The 19,756-nt window shown below is 42.4% G+C and overlaps 1 protein-coding gene across 5 annotated transcripts in view; it reads right to left on the reverse strand.

The window, feature by feature from the left end:
* Positions 1 to 19,756, reverse strand: part of VPS13A (vacuolar protein sorting 13 homolog A) — a 259,919-nt gene that overhangs the window by 113,667 nt on the left and 126,496 nt on the right. For all 5 annotated transcript variants that reach the window (XM_073345105.1, XM_073345103.1, XM_073345104.1 and 2 more), the window contains exons 40-41: positions 10,181 to 10,273; positions 3,424 to 3,780 (exon numbers count right to left, since the gene is read on the reverse strand). In XM_073345105.1, coding sequence (XP_073201206.1) covers positions 3,424 to 3,780; positions 10,181 to 10,273 — 450 coding nt within the window. The remainder of the gene's footprint in view (positions 1 to 3,423; positions 3,781 to 10,180; positions 10,274 to 19,756) is intronic.

Below are 19,756 nucleotides of genomic sequence, written 5' to 3' on the forward strand. Positions count from 1 at the left end.
ATCACTAAAACTGCTGAAAGCATGTGGTGAGGAAACTCTGCTTTGAAACTAATGTAGTTTGTTAAGTTAGGCATCAGTAAATACTTTTTCTTGTAACCATTTCTGGGTTATGCCTCATTGCTTGTACTCACTTAAAATCTCCCTCTTTGTAGTTCAACTTGTTTTATTTAATCCCATGTGTTCAAACTGAAGTGTCTGGGTAACTTCATTTGGAGTAACAAGTTGTGTGCATATTATTTCCTTAAAGGAATAATGGACTTTGTATTTGTACTGTCCAGTAGAGGGCTGAGCAGCAAAAGACATTTTTCTGGGGGGGAAATTTGGGACTGGAAGCGTGTTGGGCTTACCCTGCATCATGATCAAGGCTGGTAAGAGCCCCGGGTTAGCCAGATGGCCGCAGCACACACACACACAGACATAGCTGGGAATGACTAACATCCTAGAGGCTGTTTGTGAGCAGTCCAGGTTGGAGGCTGAAGCAAAGCATAATAAAGGACACCCCATGTTACAGGGGAGGAGTGACACAGCTACCCATTAATCTGGATTGTATCTTGGTATGTCAGTTAGCTGTTGACTACCTAGTCGCTTTGCAACTTTCTGAGATGGACACACCTGCTCATTTTACCCACAAAATTTCAAGGGATCTCATGGAACGTCTTGATCTCTTATGGTAAAGGACACCCTGATGCCTTGTTGGCTTACACAATACATAGTTTAATATGCCTAGCAATGAAGAATGTGAAAGTTCTGAATCCCTGGCATTTTGGGTGGAAAGACACAAATAAGGAGTCTGATCTTGTAGATCCTGTATGTCTAAGATTTTCAGCACTCTTCTGACATTTAAAGACATGCCTCATATTTTCAGTTGGATGTTATGGATTTAGACAGAATGAAGAAAGCACAACCACTCAAGAATTATGAAAGGAGAAATTTAACTTAGGAAGAAAGGATTCCGGTGCCTTGAACATCACCTTGTCCTCATAGAATGTGCTGTAAGGCTCCTGAATAGAAAAGGCTGCCAGCTCTGACACTCACTTGACAGACATGACAACTACTAAGAAACAAGTCTTAATGGATAAATAAAAGGCCAACACTAAAGTCAGAGGCTTGAAGAGATGGCTTGTCAGAGCCCTCAAAACGAGCCAAAGGTCCCGTTTTGGGAAGAGTGGCCTGAGTTGGAAGTGGGAAGAGTTGGAAGGAATCTTGTTACCTGTGCCAGGAAGCCAGAAGATTCTGCCAAAAGCCAACGAGTACGAGCAGAGACCTGATGCACAATGGTACTGGCTGAAGCCTTTGTCTATGTCTTCTTGGAGAAAGTCCAGAATGGTTGGAATTCCAGGATTTCTGGGACTGAAAGATGTGTGTCTCTGAACTCTCACCCACTAGGTCCCATTCCCTTTGGGAGGGGGCTGATTAGAAGCCCGGCTTCTTTCCCCAGGATGCTCAAGACCCACTTTAAGACTTTAGAAGAGGGGAGGGGAGACTTGTGGGCCTCACAAATCTCCCCTCTTTGTTCTGCAGGGGTCCTCTGGGACTTATCCCCTCAGTCAAGTAGTCAGAGTCTTCCTCACTTTTAGAGCCTCTCCCTGCTCTGCACTGGGGACCCTGTCCATTTTTTCTGTTGGAGTCATGGCTGCCATGGTGGGTAGGGGACTCCACCTGCCTATCCAACTCACAGCCTTGGGATATAGCAGAGTTAGGGACAGAAGGCTGGGCACAACTCACCATCTGCCAAGCCTGGGAAGGCTGCCTCACAAATAGAGCAGTGATTTGACCCAGTGCTTTCTTGGCTGCTCTGCCACGACTGTATAGAGACAGAGCATCTGGCAGAGAGACACTGCTGCCAACACTTAGGGTAAGTTACAGTCCCAAAGAGTTAAATGACCCAGGTAGGAGTAGGAATGCTGAAAAGGCACAACACTGCTCTCCTTGCCCAAAAATTGGTCAGAAAAACTAAAAAAGGAGAAGAGTGGGAGCAACAGAAACCACCGTCCACTGCTGTGAACACAGAGAATCTGGTGGCAAGGAGAAGCAGAGGGCACATGGCCAGTGTGTGCAGCACCAAAACACTGACCTATCTCCACGAGCAGCCCAGAGATCCAGAATTGTGGGAGATGCTAGGCTGCAGAAAGTGGAGGGCAGAGCCAGCTTGGGGGTCAGAGACTGAAGCAGCTACATAAGCTATTTCAACAGGGACCTTGAGATAATGATGAGAGACTGTTTTCTACACTTTTTACTCTGGATTCTCCCCCACACTGCAGATTGGCTGGCAGCAACATATCAGTTTTCTTTTGGTTGCTCATAAGTGGTTGTTGCTATTATGGGGAGTGTTGACGATTCACAGTAAGGAAAATGTTTACAGGGGAAAAGTTGCTCATAAGCAGCAGGTGCTCTTTCAAGATGTTGCTGCCAACAAGCATCTACCGTACTAATGTAGCATTTGCAAACTACTCTGCTTGTAGGTCATGAGTAAAGTTTTTCAAAATACTAAGGGTCAGATATTTTTAAGTATTTACATGCCTACAGATGGACACAGGCACCCAGTGGGGTTTTCAAAAAAGCACTGGTGGTTACCTCCTGCTGAAATTAATGGGAGTTACATATCTAAGCACTTCTGAAAATCCCAAACACATCTATCTGAATTTTTAGGTGCCTAAATATCTTTAACATTCTGGTCCTAAATCCCATTTTTAAAAGTGAATTAGGACACTAAATCAAGTCCCACTGATTTTCAGTGAGACTTAGGAACTTTAGAAAATTGTACTCTACATCTCTTTCTCCCATTATATGTCTATCCTGTCTATGCATGTCCCCATCCCACAAACACTAACTTGACTTTAGTGGGACTACTCACAATTATGAAGTTCAGCATGGGCATTATTTGCCAGAGTGGGGCATTATATTATAAACTTTTCAAGGTATGGATCATCTATGTTTGTACAGTGCATGGCAGAATAGGGAACTGATCTTGGTTGGATCTATAGGAATTGCAGGAAAGCAAACACACATAACAAAAAAATCCATGCTCAAATATAGTTACTATCTAAAATAACTGATGAATTTTATGTCAATAAGTATTTTAAATTATGTGTCACAATTGCGTGTAGTGTAAGGAAGTTGGGAATGAAGGGTAGTAACTTTGTGATAGACTAAACTAACATTGTCAGGTAATTTAGGGATTGTGGCTCCATAACTTAGGGCTGTCACAGTGAAGTACAAGGGACCCTGCACACAGCGAACAATGGAAGGTTGTGCTCCACAAGGCACTCTTCCCCCTCTCCCCCCGAAGTTTAACGGTTAGATAGAAGTATCACCTTTACTTGTCAAAAGTTTCTTTCATAAGTCTTGTCTATGTAACAAGTCAGTTTCATAATCTTTATTGCAACTGCTTTTGGGAAAAGTGGCATTATATTATAGCCTTACCTCCAGTTCAAGCTGGGAACGGAGGTTGATGAGCGTACTCCAATTTTTGACTTCTCCGGAAAACGACGACTTTGCTAAAAGCATAGGTACCGTTCTGTGACCAACTCCAGCTTCAAGAGTTACAATGACTGATTCAATTCTCATATTTAATGTCTCCCCCGTGAGAACCAACTCAGTTGCTGTATTTTTATTTTCATTTCCATTTGACTTTTCAAGAAACCACATTTTTAAATTTTTTATATCTTTCTTATCCCACAGGTCTGGAGGAATTGGAGTAATCTCTTCTTCCGAAGTCTCTGTAGTTGGAGAAAGTGCCGATGTAATCGTAATCACTGTATTTATGATAATGGGTGAAACCTACGAGGGGAAAAAAATTGATTATTCAGTGCTGTTGGGTATATGGAAAAAATGTGGAACTGGGTATACGGAGTATCAATAACCACTTTTTCAAGTAATCTCTTGAACTGACTAGTTACTGCTTTCAGTTTCAAAATTATAATGAATATTTGTTACAGCACCTGGTTGTTTCCTTTTTGGGACTGACTCCCACTCATTTTAGCATTCATATGCTTTATTTCTCTCTCTGCATACACTAGAGACAGTTTAGACTTGCTCTGGGGTTAAGCCATGCCCCTTCTGTCTGCCTTCCAGAACAGCTTTCAAATCTGTGTAAGACTTGAATCTCTAGCTAGTAACTTCAAAACAACATGACTGTGTACAAGCTTCAGAGATGTGGCAGACTGGAGGAGAGTTCAAATCCAGAAAATAATTAAACAAGTAACAAATCTTCCATACCTTTTTCCCATTTCTAAATGGAACGTAGTGAGCACTATGGAGAAATAATCAAGAGGGAAAAAAACAGTTATAGATGACAGAAAATGAGTTTCCCCTTTCTGAATGACAATGCTTATGTAGTTTACTTTGGGACTATTATTTCCTGCAAAGAGATACTTCTGTAGAAGAAAAAACAGATCATACCCGTAGTACTTAAAAAAGGCTTTGAACAAAGACTAAGTAGAGCCTTGCATATTTCTTTTGTGCTGGCCAGTACTGCCCATCCAATAAAACTGGAGTGGAACATTTTGAATGAGTTTTTATCCCCTCTGAAATTGGCCCTCACAATGCCATGTAAGTTGCTGCATTTACTAGCATTTTTGCACTATTACAGATAGCTTAATAAAAGAAACATTTCAGATATCCAAGTTAAGAAAAACATGATTTTCTAAATTTGATTCAAGTAAGTCTCAATCACTTTTCTAGCGTCCCTTTTATTCCACCATTTTTTTCTTATGGCATTGAGAACTCAGACAAAAGGAAGACAACAATCTCTTGGGAAGCGTGGAAAGTTACATTTACATTTGTCAAGAAAAGTACGGGAATGAGGATGACAAACACTGTGGAAAACAGAGTAGGGCTTGTCTAAGACGGAGATCTCAGTGGCTCTTTGAGGTGAAATAACGACCAGTAGAAAACAGGGTTTTGACTGATAGATACTAGAGTGAAATGGAAGTCCAAAGAGGAGATTCAAGGGCCTTAGAAACCACTGAAATGTTCCAGGTTGGACAAATGAGTCAGTTTGCTTGTTTTGTCAGGTAAGTAACACCAAGAAACCAGATGATGACCCAAGAGTGATTTAGAGGACCCTGTGTTTATGGTACTGTAATAACAAGGTCTTAGAACATATTTTCACAAAAAATGGACATTTTTTATTATTAAAAATACCATTTTTGTTCAAACTGAAATATTTCAGAAAAGTGAGTCTGTTTTGATGAATACCAAAAAAATTTGAAAACAAGCATGTTTCTGAATTCCGAAATTGTTTCAGAATGTTTTATTTCATTTTTACATTAGTTTTACCTAATATGAACTAGTACCACTGACATGTCATTATTTCAACTACTGATGTTATTATTTTCTATTTTTATTTTATTTTACAACTCATTAAAGGAAGCTGCTACTTAGAATTGATTGAAACATTTTATCATCTTTTCTAGATAAGAACATCTTCTTGTTTGTGATGTCATGAAACAGTGTCAAACTCAATTCTGAAAAGAACTTTTGGCATGTTTCAAAATGAAATTTCAAGCAGCTTTACAACACATCGTGATTTGGCAACAGGGTTTTAAGCTCAGACTACAGCTGTCCACTTAGGATTACAATAATGTTCTTATGCCTGCTTTCACAGAATTGAGGTTTTTGCCACTACTACAGATATTCTCAAACTGTGATATGTTCACTTGGAAGTACTGTGTTGTAACAGGGTGATCTCTCTTTTTCAAACGGTAGTGGAACCTGGGCCTAGCCAACCCCTAAATCCATGGAATGGCCTTTTCAAAACAAAACACACAGATATTCAGGGGAACAGCAGACTATCAGAAGAATGGAGGCCAGGTGTTAAATTAGCTTGCTACCTCCTTAATATGATAAAACTCAGGGGGGAGAAAGAGCAGAGAGCTGGGAGAAGAGAATTACAGAAAAGCATAGATTCAGGAGGACCGGCCCCTGGAATGGGAACCAGAAGGGAGAGTGATGGGCTAGAGAGGCCGCCCCGAACCACTGCCCAGCTTCAAGCAGTATGGCTGTGGAATCCCATAAACATAAAGAAGAAGCTGAGCGTCCAGGGAACAGAGCAGGTGGCGAGTGGAAAAGACTCTCCAACAGGGCCAAGGCCTGCAATGAGACTGACAAAAACCCCTGACTCAGGGGGAACTGTGAATCTGAAGCCTTGGAACATGGGTGAATTGGAGCAGAAGCTGCCTACTGCCCAGGTTCAGCCCCTTACTTCCAGTGATGGTTTACCCCATCTCTCTATCCCCCGCTCTGAGCCAACACTGTCCTTTTAACATGCACCCACCCACACCACCAGAGTTCCCAGCACTCCAGCCACAACCCCTACCCCTCAGTCTAAACGTCATGTCCTCTAACTCCCCCACCCAGACTCCTTTCTTTTCTAATTTCCTTGAGCATATCCCCACCAGCCAAATCATCTTCACAGGCGCGCGCACACACACTCTCTCTCTCTCCAGGGACATGGCCCAAGCCTTAGTTCAGCACAAGTTTTAAAATCCCATCCGTCTGAGACCCTCTCATCTGAATGCTTTGGCATCACTTACATTAGTCCATGTGGTAGTGAAATTTATGTATTTGGGAATATATGTGATCCTCAACTATGGATAAGTGGCTAACTAGCAGTAGTTTCAAAAGAAATTATACTGTAACACAAAGGTCTGTTGATGAAATGGGCAGTGGTATGAATCAAAACCTGACTGAAAAAACTGAAAAAATTTCAGGCAATGCTTGTTGGCTTCCTGCTACAAAGCAATGAAAATATAAGGTTGTTAAAAAGTATGAACCCAAGTACCTATCATTTGGATTGACCTTGAATGCTGAAAAAAGTGAGCCATGGGCTTAGTGCATCATTTGCTATCAACTATTATCCAATATTCAATTAAACCTTCCCTGCTCAATGTTACCTCAATAGAAAGCACAACTCTTTAGAAAACAAACATCGTGGATTGTTTATGGTTTTTTTTAAAGAAAGCTAAGTGATTTGAAAGACAGCTCAAGAAACAAAACAAATTACCTCTTTATGCAATATTAATGTAAAGGCCCTGATAGCATAATATCAGGTAAATTTAAGGATTGATCAAAATGGAAATTGCACACTATTGGTGAGACACTTGTGTACCTGCAGCAAAAGACACTGTTATTGATTCCAGAGGATCAAGCTGTTTTGCAGCTTGATATTGTTTATCTAATAATATAATATCAGGAAGAATTCAAGAGATGGCTTTTCAACTAAAGGAAAAATTCATAGAATGTGAAAACAAAATAAATTCTTTTAATTGAAATTAGATGTAAGGAGTAATATCACTAATTTTGCTCATTTTCTTACATGGTTTGACTCAAATTACAGTTAAAGAATAGTTCTTGTTTTGCGAAGATTTGTCAAGACGTACAACAGCAGAAAAAATTTTTAAACTGAGTTTATTTCAGGAAGTGGTGTGGAGTGAGAAAACAGTCTCAAGTGTGTGCTCTGATGGAGCATGAGAAGTGACCAGAAAATCTGGCAGTGTTTTGACAAAAATTAAATAAGTGGTATCCAATGCTAAACTTACTCACTGAAATATTCACTGCAAGGCACTAGTTGCCAAAACATCCCTGTCAATCAGAAAGTTGTTCAGAATCCTACTGTAAAGGCGGTTATTTTTATTCAACAAGGAGCACTGAATTCACATTTGCTTTTCAATTATGTGCAATGAAATGGGAAGTGCTAATGCACGGGAAGGTGCTGACCTGTCTCTCTGAACTCCATTCAAAGGCACAAATTTTCCTCAGTGATTTAAGTTTCGAATGTGCTGATTGCTTTTGGATGAATTATAGCTTTCAAGACTAGCCTATTGAGCTGACTCGTGTGTGTCAAACTGAATGCCAGCTTACAGGGAATGAAAATTATACTTTTTAATGTTCACAACAAATCAAGAGCAATGATAAAGAAAATGCAGCATGAAAAGAAGAAAAGAGAACCTGCCAATGACTCCCAGCTTTGGAAAGTTTCCTCACTGAAAATTACTTGAAAATTCATCCTGATCTCACTGCTGAGCGTAAGAAAACACTGCCTTAATTTGGCTACCAAGTTTAATGAATATTTTCCTGACAGTGTAACAAATGAGAATTAGATCAGGGATTCATTTTCAATACAAGGCAGCCTGCCAAAAGAAAAGGAAAAGTTGATTGAACTGTCATGTGTTGGTGGACTCAAACTCAATAAAATGCAGCTCAGAGACTTTTGGATGAAAAGAAGAAAGGAGTTTAGCCTGGACAGAGATTTGCAATTTTTGATGTCCTTCAGCACTACGTAGCTCTGCCAGACTAAATTTTTTGCTCTGGTTGCCATTAAAAACAAGGGATGAATCTCAGTATAGGACTGGACCTTCAGTTGAAGCGCCCCAACATCTTACCTGACATAAAGCAACTATGTTCTATGAAGCAAGAATACCCTTAAAATTGTCTCAGAGCTACTGAGCTTTAGCTCACGAAAGCTTATGCTCAAATAAATTTGTTAGTCTCTAAGGTGCCACAAGTACTCCTTTTCTTTTTTTCAAAATGTTTTGTATTTTCTTCATTTACATTTTGTAAAAAGGTGAGCATAGTGAAGTTTGGCTTGTGTTCAACTATAGTCCAGATAAGAATTAGCAGGAACTCTGAACTGAAATTTGATAAATTAAAAAGTCACATCACTGATTTGCTTCCGTGACATACCAAAATATATCAAGATGTCATTTAACATATTTTTTCTTATAATCTAAGTAACATGAAGACAAATGGTCATCACTTCTTCATTGTGCTTTTTGATTCACTGTCTCAAAACCTCAGATATTAAAATAGATGTTATAATCTAACATTTTAGGCTTCCTTAGGCATTTGAGTCCAGAAATATTTAAGTCTAGTAAGGCCTAAAACAAATGTGTACAAAAAGGATAAATTTGCAGATTTATTTGCAGATGTTTACCTCAAACGTCATTTTTTTAAAAAAGGTGGTCCATGAAGCAATGAAGTTTGGTAACCACTGCTCTAACAGAAGTCTTGAAATTTTTTTTTAAGATGGAGTGAGGGTGAGAATGGTTAGAGTGAGGAAAGAAGTACATTGCCCAACTTGGAATATCCCCCTTTTTGTTAATACTCCCCTTTCAGTAATCAGGCTAAAGCAGTGCTTCCTGTTACAAGAGGTCCCACCTTTTAATGGATGATGTGATAGGCACTGTGCGAGTTTCACTAAGTTGGAGAATTGTGGCTATCTTCACCATCTGACAACTGTGATTATTGTTTCCTCCACTTATTTTTTCCTTCCCAGATGTGGTAAGGGGTAGTAGTTGCATAATGAGGGAGATAAATATACTCAGTTTGGCCAACATTTGTGTAAGATCATTCATTCCAAGTGCCCTCTGGTTTGTTTCCCATGTGAAAAAGCTTTGCTATGGCATTTTTTTCTGGATGTGAACAGATCCACCAGTTGATTCCTGAAATTCTGAGACATTATCTAGAATATTTCTTGTTATTTATTTTAACACAGCTTACAACCATCATGCTGCCCAAACCAGAAGTCCTCTGTGCACAAGTTTCCAAAGTGTATGGAAATGGGGATGAAGTGCAGAAAGCAAACCAGACAGGCCACCTAAACGGTGACCAGTGTATTATGCAATGGTGATTGCAGGATTATTTGCATAGCCAAGGTTACATCTAGTGATTGCACTCCACAATGGTACTGCATCATTGAAAATTAACACAACGGCAGCACACCACTTGTCAATACAGAAAATTCTCACACTGATGCACGGGTGATCAACATGGCTCTCTAAAGTACATACACAGGAACCAAATCTGAGTGGGGCACGACCATAGCATACTTAAAACAAGAGCAGGAAAAAATGTAATTTCTAATAACTTGGAGGCATGGCTAAATCTTTCTTTTCACAAGCAACTATACCTTGTGGAAATAGGATGATTTTTGTCCAAACCTATCATATGACACCATATTCCATATAAAAATGAGGTGACATGACTGCAGTACATGTGAAAGGCTTTTTCTTCTTTTGTTTCAATATAATAAGCAATATGAGATGCAAGACTACGAAACGTGTTTAGATTGTGTTTAGTTTTAGTTAAATCAAAATTTTAAAACAAAAACAGTAACTTTAAAAGCCAGTGGGGGAGGAGGAGGAAGAAGACAGGAAACAAAAACTACAATTCAACTTACCTTTATTGTTAAAGATTTAATTGATAGGTCAGCCATTTGTGGATTAGTACCAGACTGCACCATTTTGAAGAAGAAATCACAAGGCTGCAATACCTGAAGAAAGAATTCATGGTCAACTCTAAAAATGTATAGTAATTGGAGTAAATATACATGCTTAGCTAGAAAAAGATCTCCTCTAAAATGCCATTAGGAAGATTTAAGGGAAAGAGTTACTAGTGATAATTCTGTTGGTTCTTTAAAAATATTAAACTGACTACTTAATATTAGCATCCCTTCTGACATGAGAGAAAAGAAACAAAAATGAATGGAACAAACAATATTTCAGCCTTACTAGACTGTTACTCACTCAATATCAAAAGTGAATGATAGGGAAAAAAGTACCCATTCTTAACAGAAAATGTCCATTCTTCAAGTAGTAAGAGCCAAAGAGCTATTACAATGGTCCTTCAGCCTGCTTTCCACTTGGGGTCAGAATCAGACTTGTCAGTCGGTCTGCCCGGTCCTTTATCTCTTTGGTTGGCAGCAGGAGGAGAGTGAAGGAGCATGTGTGGATCAACAGACACTACTCTATATTATATAACTACTTGATTCTATATCTTGATTTGAACTGCTGGCCTTCTCCTCTAAGGACCAAGAATTCCCTTTGTAGTTTGTGCATGTATAGAAGTCTATGACCTGGTCTTTTTGCATTGATTTGTCATGCTGCACTCAGACTGTGAGTAGGAGAATCTGACATTGGTGATTATCCCTGCAAAAAATGGTTACTTACCATCTTTAAGACACAGTTGCAAACCACTCGGGGTGGGCGGGTGTGTGTGTGTGCATACACACCCAGTACACTAAAGCCAGAGAACGTGGCGTGGCAGCACCCACTGGGGAAGTGCTTGCACCCTCAGACCCATGGCTATATAAGGGCAGCACTGCCCCGACTCGCCCCCAGTTCCTTCACACTAGAATCCAAGGCTGGAGACTCCAATGCAGAGTGGACAGAGGGCGAGTCATGAAGGCAGGTCTGCACCCACATCTTGAAAAAGCATAGAACCATAGAATATCAGGGTTGGAAGGGACCTCAGGAGGTCATCTAGTCTAACCCCCTGCTCAAAGCAGGACCAATCCCCAATTTTTGCCCCAGATCCCTAAATGGCCCCCCTCAAGGATTCAACTCACAACCCTGGGTCTAGCAGGCCAATGCTCAAACTACTGAGCTATCCCTCCCCCAACAAGAATGACAAGACAGGTAAGTAATTGTTTTCTTCCAGTGGTTGAAGACGTATATTCCACTCAGGTGACTCATAAGCAGTTCCGACAGATGGTAGGGTTCAGAGTCTACTTAAACAATGACTGCATAACTGCCTCCCCAAAGTTTGCATGTGACCTATATGCTGCAGTCATAGCATAATTTTTGGTTAACGTACGCACTGAAGACCATGTAGCAGCCCTGCAAATATCTAACACCGAAACATCATTGACAAATATGATCAATGTCCCTTGGATTCTCGTTGAATGAACCTATAATGTCCGCAAGGGCATAGTTTAAGCTACTCCATACGCTGTGGTAATACAGGAAGTTATCTACCTGGAAATAGTCTGTGCAGAAAGCATCTGATCTTTCATCTGATCTGCACAGCAGACAAAAGTCAAGGTGATGAACAAAATGGTTTAGTCCTTTCGAGATAAAATTTCAAGCATTGCCTCAGATCTAATGTATGGAGATTCTGATCACCCACATTTCCATGCAGCTTAGGAAAGAATAAAGGCAAGTAAATAACTTGATTAAGGTGAAAGTGTGAAACCATCTTGGACAAAATCTTTGAATGTAGTCTTAAGGACACTTTGTCTTTCAAGAACTGAATAAATGGAAATTCTGCCATTATGGCTTGTAATTCGCTAACGCTTCTTGTGGACATTATAGCCATAAGAAAAGCTGTCTTTTGGGAACAGAGAAACCATGAGCAGGCTGCCATCAGATCAAACGGAGGACCCATCAGGGCAGCCAGCACAGTATTTAGGTCCCACAACAGGATCATTTCCTTCACAGGTGGAAAGAGGTGGACAATACCTTTTAGAAATCTCACTACCATGGAGTTTAAGAAAATTGACTTTTCTTGGAGGATGAAACAACTGAGACTGCTGCCAAGTGAACCCTCAATGAGTTAAGAGCCACACCAGAGGACTTCAAATGTAACAGGTAGCCCACAATGTCCTGAACATGAGCTGACATGAGTTGAGCTCCCTTTAATATTGACCAAACTGAAAAATGTTTCCATTTAGCCAAATAAGTAGACCTAGTAGATGGTTTCCTACTATTAAGCAGGATCCTATGTACTGCTTCCATGCATTGTTGTTCTTCCTCACTGAACAACATACCATCCACAGCGTGAAGTACTGGATGAACAACCTGGGCATGGTACTGAGTCAGCAGGTGAGAAAGGGGAGTAAGATCTGGGAGGTCAAACAGACAGACTGAGAAGGTCGGAGAACCAATATCGTCCTGGCCAAGCTGGCACAATAAATATCAGCCTGGCATGGTCCAACTTCAAGTCTGAGAATAACCTAAGAAGCAAGCGGGATGGAAAAAAGGCATACATCAGGTCTGTTCCCCAGTTCAGATGGAAGGCATCAGCTAGAGACCCTAAACTAAGTCCTGCTCGGGAACAAACCTGACAGCACTTGTTATGCTTTGTTGCAAAAAGGGCAACCTACGGAATGCCCAATTCCCTGAACATGGACTTTACCACACAGCTCTTTAGAGACCACTTGCGGTTGTCAGAGAAAGTCCTGTGAGATGATCAGCCAACCGGTTTTGAGACTTGGTAAGTGTGTCACTGTGGGTATGATGTCTTCCTTGACACAGAAGTCCCAAAACTTTATTTCCTGACAAAGCTCCCTGGAGTGGGCTGCTCCTTGCTTGCTCACATAATATGTTATGGTAATATTGTTGCTGAGTATGTGAACCATTGCTCCCTTGATCAGACACCAGAAGGCACAATCCCATGCACTGTAAACGTCGGACATTGATACAGAACAGCAATTCCCATTCCAAGCACAAACCCTAAACCTTTAACGTTCCTAAATGTGCTCCCCAAACTATTATGGGGGCAACAGTGATTATATTTCTGGTTGGCAGAGGACACGCAAAGGGAACACCCTGGCAACATTGTTCCATTTTGGCTTAATGCTGTAGAGAATCCAGCATCTCTGGAGGCACTCAGACAAGCCTGTACAATGACTGGCAGCTCGGGTGATAGACCAGCTTCAGTCATAACTGAAAAGGATGAAGAAGCAATCTCACCTGCTGAACTATACAAGTGAATGTGGCCATACGTCCTAGTAACTTCAGGTACATATGGACCGTGGTCAAAGGATGAGACTGCAGATCCAGACAAAGGCAACAAATTGCCTGGAATCGCTCATATGAGAGAAAGTGCCTCAAATTCATGAAGTATAGTAAGGCTCCAATGAGCTTGACTTTTTGAGTTGCAGTCAACTCGACACTGCTTTGTTCAAAATCAACCACAGTCAATCAAAGAGGTTCAGTGTGAACTGGACACGATTGAGGATTTGTTCCTCGGATCTCCCTCTCGCTAGCCATACCCTAGGTATGAGAAGACATGAATTCCCCTCCTTCTGAGATAAGTTGTTACCACCATCATGCATTTGGTAAATATGCCTGGGGCTCATGATGGGACAAATGGGAGAACCATGTACTGATACTGTTGGCAGGCAACAATGAATCTCAGGAACTTTCTGTGGCCTGGGAAAATTGGCACAGGAAATTAGGCATCCTGAAGATTGAGAGCAACAAACGAGACATTGTGATTGAATGCAGGAAGAATAGTAAGCCGGGTAACCATGTGGAATCTCAAATACTTGATGTATTTGTTGAAACCAGGGAGATTAAAGATAGGTCTCACCTTTCCTTGAACTTGGGGATCAGGAAGTACAGGAATAGAATTCCTTTCCCTGAAGAAACGGAAGAACCTCATGCATAGCACTCAGAGCACACAAAGTCTGGGCGTGCTGAAGAAGCAGCAAATCATGAGAAGGGTCCCTGAAAAGACTCAGGTTGGGAGGAATGGGACGGACAGAAATACTGCATAACCCAATCCCACAGTGCTCAGCACTTATCTGTCTGTAGTTATTGCTTCCCCAAGTTCTGTAGAATTGAGACAGCCTGTTCCCAAACTGAGGAGCCAGGGTTGAAACATTCACAACTGGTACACTGCTCTCATTATAGAAGTATGGTTGACTAAAACTAGACTCAGAAGATGATCTCCTCTGTGATTTATGTCCTCTTCTAGAAAAGTCTTGCTGCTTAGCAGGATAGGATGATGGCAAAAGTATCGCTAAGAGTGATATTGCTGGTGATGTGACCCTCAAAGTGACACTCTTTGTAGCCTCAGTTTAAACCCTATTGACTATACAGTAGCTTGGAAGTCCTTAAAACATGTAAAGTCTTGTCAGTTTTCTCAGAAAACAAAAAACGACAATTGAACAATAAGTCCTTTATGGTCTGCTGGTCTCTCACTTGCTGCAGTCAGACTCAGGGAACTTGATGATTACCTGTTCTGTTCATTCCCTCTGGGGCTCCTGGCATTGGCATTGACCCAGTATGGCCATTTGTATGTTCTTATGTACTATGAGGTGATGCGAGAAAAAACACTCAAAACCTTGCATGGAAACATAACTCTTGTTGCTATGTTTAGCTCTGGGTGTTATAGATGCTGGGATATTGCACACAGATTTTTCAGGCTCCAATATTGCTTCATTTAGAGGGAAAGCAAGTCTCCCAGGAACTGCGAATTGAAGAACATCTCTAACTTAAGGGTGTCCTTCTGAACATACCCAGCCTCAACACCCAACAACAATTCTGTTTGTCTCAAAAGGTCTTGATAGGATTTAAAATCCTCTGGTACTGTACAAGAGAACACAGGCAATATAGGATCATCTGATGAAGAGGAAGAAGAGGGAAGCAGAACTACTGGACTCTCTTATGGTAATACATTTGACTGTACCAAGGGATCATGTTGCACCCCCTTGACCTGTGACTATAGCAAAGGTGACCCAGGCAGAGAGACTACCGGAGGAAAAGGTGATCTAGCCTTAGACTGAGCAGATGATTGAGACCTTGCTAAACGAGGAACCTCCCCGGAATTTCAAAGAGGCTACTCTGCATAGAGGCACAGCATTGGTGGCCAGTAGGAGCTAGGCCAGGAAGCTTCATCCCTATTACAGAAGCCATAATGATCCCATCACCAATGTTGATGCCCGGGTCTTGACAATTTCCAACACTTGAACCAGAAGACCCTTCTAAGTAGTCTGGTGGTAATGGAGGAGCCGCTCCAGGTGAAGCCAATAAATGATCTGCACCATCCACAGTCCAACATGCTGGTCTCATCAGATCCAATGACGGTACAGTCGAAGACACCTTTAGTACCAGTAAAGGCCTCACACTCATACTCGGTACCAAAGCAGGCATTGGAACTGAAGATGTAGACTCTGTTGGAATTGTTGTTGGTACCAAAGACAGCATTTGTGCTGGCAGTCCTCCAGTACCAATCAGGAAGCTGACTGTAACCCAGTGCCCTGGGTCTGAGGTGGTGTGGACAAGTCAGCAATCAAGCCAAGAGGTGCCAAGGATACAGAAGACAAAGCCACCATTGTCTAAATGTTCTTGAGAAACTTCCTGTCTGTTCTTGACTTACAACAACAAGTAAACTTGTGCCTGATTCATCGATGATTTGGAGACTACAGTTGTCGGTACCAGACTAAACAGAAACCCCTGGGGCAGTACCAGAGTTGACAGTACAGAGTTTCATTGATGAGGCATTGATACTAGATAGCAGGACAGGACAGTTCTATCCCACATACTGGAAGACTCACAGTGCCAGTCTGCACTCCTGCTAAACAGGGAGGAGGAATCTATTTCAACTCTAAAGCAGCCCCGTCTGTTCTGTGGGAAGGGGAATGATCCCTCTTCCTTCTGGGAGAAGGAAAGGAGATCGGATGTGAAGTCCCCATCTGTATCGGCTCAGGCACTCTCTGGAGAGTCTGAATCTGTGGTGGTCTCTAAGCAGGCCCTTTCTCCATAAGGTGTGACTTCAAATGCAAGTTCCTCGTCACCTTCTCTTAAACAACTTACAGATGGAGCACCTTTCCTTAATATGCCCTTCTCCAAGGCACAATAAACTTCAGATGTGGGGGGGTCACTAGTAGGGATAGCATCCTCACATGATGGTTAAATGTTTAAAACCCAGAAAATGCATCAGGTTGGGCTAAAACGTTACTAACTACACTAATCTAAACTAAACCCTAAGGTATTACTAAACTTACCTATTTACAGGAAAAAACACAAACACCATGATAAAGAACACGAAGGGAGACACCATACTGAATGCTCTGACTCAAGGTGCGGGTGGAAATGAGGTGGATCAGGGGTAGCATAGCCGTTATGTAGCCATGGGAAGGGCTAGAGGGCACAAGCACTGCCCCAACAGTTACTGCTTCGGTGCATTGGGTGAGCATGCACCTGAGTGGAACATACAACTGCAACCCCTCAAAGAAGAATCTTGCTTTAGTAGGAAGTGAAACTGGGCTCAGAGATTGCTCCAAAATATTTCAAATGGCTAGTGTGACAGGGTCAGGCCAGATGGCTACAAGAGAGTAATATAAGGCAGATATATTAGCCCCAGGCTAAGTAGGTCCCTTATCCCTGGGTAAAGTAACAGGGAAGGTTCCAGAACAATCTGGAACCTTCTGGAGACAATTAAGACAGGCTGATTAGAACACCTGCAGCCAATCAAGAAGCTGCTAGAATCAATTAAGGCAGGCTAATCATGGCACCTGGGTTTAAAAAGGAGCTCACTTCAGTTTGTGGTGTGCCTGTGAGGAGCTGGGAGCAAGAGGCGCTAGGAGCTGAGAGTGAGAAAGCATACTGTTGTAGGACTGAGGAGTAGAAGCATTATCAGACACCAGGAGGAAGGTCCTATGGTGAGGATAAAGAAGGTGTTGGGAGGAGGCCATGGGGAAGTAGCCCAGGGAGTTGTAGCTGTCGCACAGCTGTTCCAGGAGGCACTCTAGACAGCTGCATTCCACGGGGCTCTGGGCTGGAACCCGGAGTAGAGGGTGGGCCCGGGTTCCCCCCAAACCTCCCAACTCCTGGTCAGACACAGGAGTTGTCGAACTGGACTGTGGATTCAGAAAAAACGGCCAAGCTGAGGACTGCCATGAAGCTCCAAGGCGAGCAAATCCACCAATAAGCACAAGACCCACCAAGGTAGAGGAGGAACTTCGTCACACTAGCTATTTCCCTTGTTCTCAAAAGATATGTCTAAACTGTACACACAGAAAAATGCAGCTGTGAGACTTAGACCCCAGGTCTACAGACTCAGACTCATGCAATGGTGCTAAAAATAAATTTGTAGACGTTTCAACAAGGGCTGGCACTCAGGCTGTGAGACCCACCCCCTTGCCAGGATTTAGATCCATAGATCCTGCCTAAGAGGGAATCTACACTTCTATTTTTAGTGCCACATCACGAGCCCAGCAAACTAGAGTCTACAGACATAGGATCAGACTTGCTGCCATGGGGTTTTATTTTGCAATGTAGACATACTGAAGGAGGTTGGGTTTATTTGTCTCTCCTCTCACATACAGACCCCATTTTGGCTCTCTCAAGGAAGGTAGAAGCCCGAGGCTCAAGGATGGGTTCCCAAAAAGCAATACCCCTCTCTACTGCATGGGATGTATATGGACCAGACAAGTCTGTTTTTCTCCTGAAGGTCTCAGTCCAGGATATGAGTAGGGATTCTTGAGGAGGCTATTATAGAGGTGGCAGTAGGAAGAGGAAGCTGGGCCTGAAGGCTTCTAATTACACTTTTTGGAGCTGGCAGTGTCCATGCTGTATCTAGTGCTTTCAATGTGGGACCTGTGGGAAAGTGGAGGGGACAGCTGAGCTCCTCAGTTGGAGGCATCACTGATTATGTGGGCCACAGGAACTCAGGCATGACCCCCCTACCCCAACACACACAAATCTGTCATGCTGCCCTTTGGACTGTGAAGGAAACTGCACTCTGCCTACTGAGCTGGTCTAGGTCCTCCACAAGACAGTCTAGAGGGAGAGCGGGAATCAGGAGACACAGGCCGCTCCTTTTGTCTCTGGCTTTTCTTGTCCTAGCTCACTCCCTGAAACCTGAAAAGGTACCAGCTAAAGTAACTTCTCGCTTAACATTGTAGTTATGTTCCTGAAAAACGTGACTTTAAGCGGAACAATGTTAAGCAAATCCAATTTCCCCATAAGAATTAATGTAAATGGGAGGGTTAGGTTCCAGGGAATTTTTTTTCACCGTGTGTGTATGTGTATATATATATATATATATATATAGTTTTTTTATCTGGTGGAAAAAAAATTTCCCTGGAAATTTGGAGAGAGAGAGAGAGAGAGAGAGAGTGTATATATATACACACACAGTGTAAGTTTTAAACAATTTAATACTGTACACAGCAATGATGATTGTGAAACTTGGTTGAGGTGGTGAAGTCAGAGGGTAGAAGAGGGTGGGATATTTCCCAGGGAATGCCTTACTGTTAAATGATGAACTAGCACTCAGCTGAGCCCTCAAGGGTTAACACGTTGTTAATGTAGCCTCACACTCTACAAGGCAGCACGAATGGAGGGAGGGGAGACAGCATGGCAGACAGATACACACTGTGTGTGTGTGTGTGTGTGTTGCATTGTCCCTTTAAGTACGCTGACCCCTCTCTGAGAACACTGCCTTTTTAAATAATCAGGAAGTTGAGAGAGCAGCTGTGGACAGCAAGGTCCTTCCATCCTGAGCCCTGTCGTGTCTCCCCCTGCTCGATGGATGCGGTAGGCAGGGGGAGGGGGACACCCTGACATTAGCCCCCCCCTCTCTCCCTCCTGCACAGCAAGCAGGAGGCTCCCGGGAGCAGCTCCAAAGCAGATGGCAGGAGCAGCACATGGCAATGGGGGAAGGGATAGCTGAACTGTCTGGCAATTGATTGCCCGCTGGGTGGCTGCCACACAGGGAACTTAGGGGAGCGGGAAGCTGATGCAGGGCTGTCGGTCCACCCTGGTTCCAAGCCCCCCACCAGCTACAACAGAGTGCTCTTCCTGTAAGCAGTGGACAAAGCAGGCGGCTGCCAAACAACATTATAACGGAGCATTGCACAATTTTAAATGAGCATGTTCCCTAATTGATCAGCAACGTAACAACAAAACAATGTTAACTGGGACGAGTTTAAGCGAGGAGTTACTGTACTTTAAATACCTCAAAGAGGGAGTGGAACTACTGCAAATACCTCCCCAAAAAGCAAATGCAGCATGCCACCTGCCTGGGAATTAGACATACATAATTGAACCTAAATGTTAATTTAAACATTTGATACAAAATTTGGAATTTCCCTCAGAAAAGCTCTGCAGTTAGGACGGCTGGTTGAGCCACCAACTTCTGCAGAGGAAGAAAAAAATGAACAGAACTTCAGAAGGGTGAACATTCCCCTCCTCCTAATCACTGACAGGCCTGGTTCTGTCCCCAAGCTAGAAGCAGGCTCAAG

This window comes from Lepidochelys kempii, chromosome 5 (genome assembly GCF_965140265.1).
Source record: "Lepidochelys kempii isolate rLepKem1 chromosome 5, rLepKem1.hap2, whole genome shotgun sequence".
In the NCBI taxonomy this organism is placed as follows: domain Eukaryota; kingdom Metazoa; phylum Chordata; order Testudines; family Cheloniidae; genus Lepidochelys; species Lepidochelys kempii.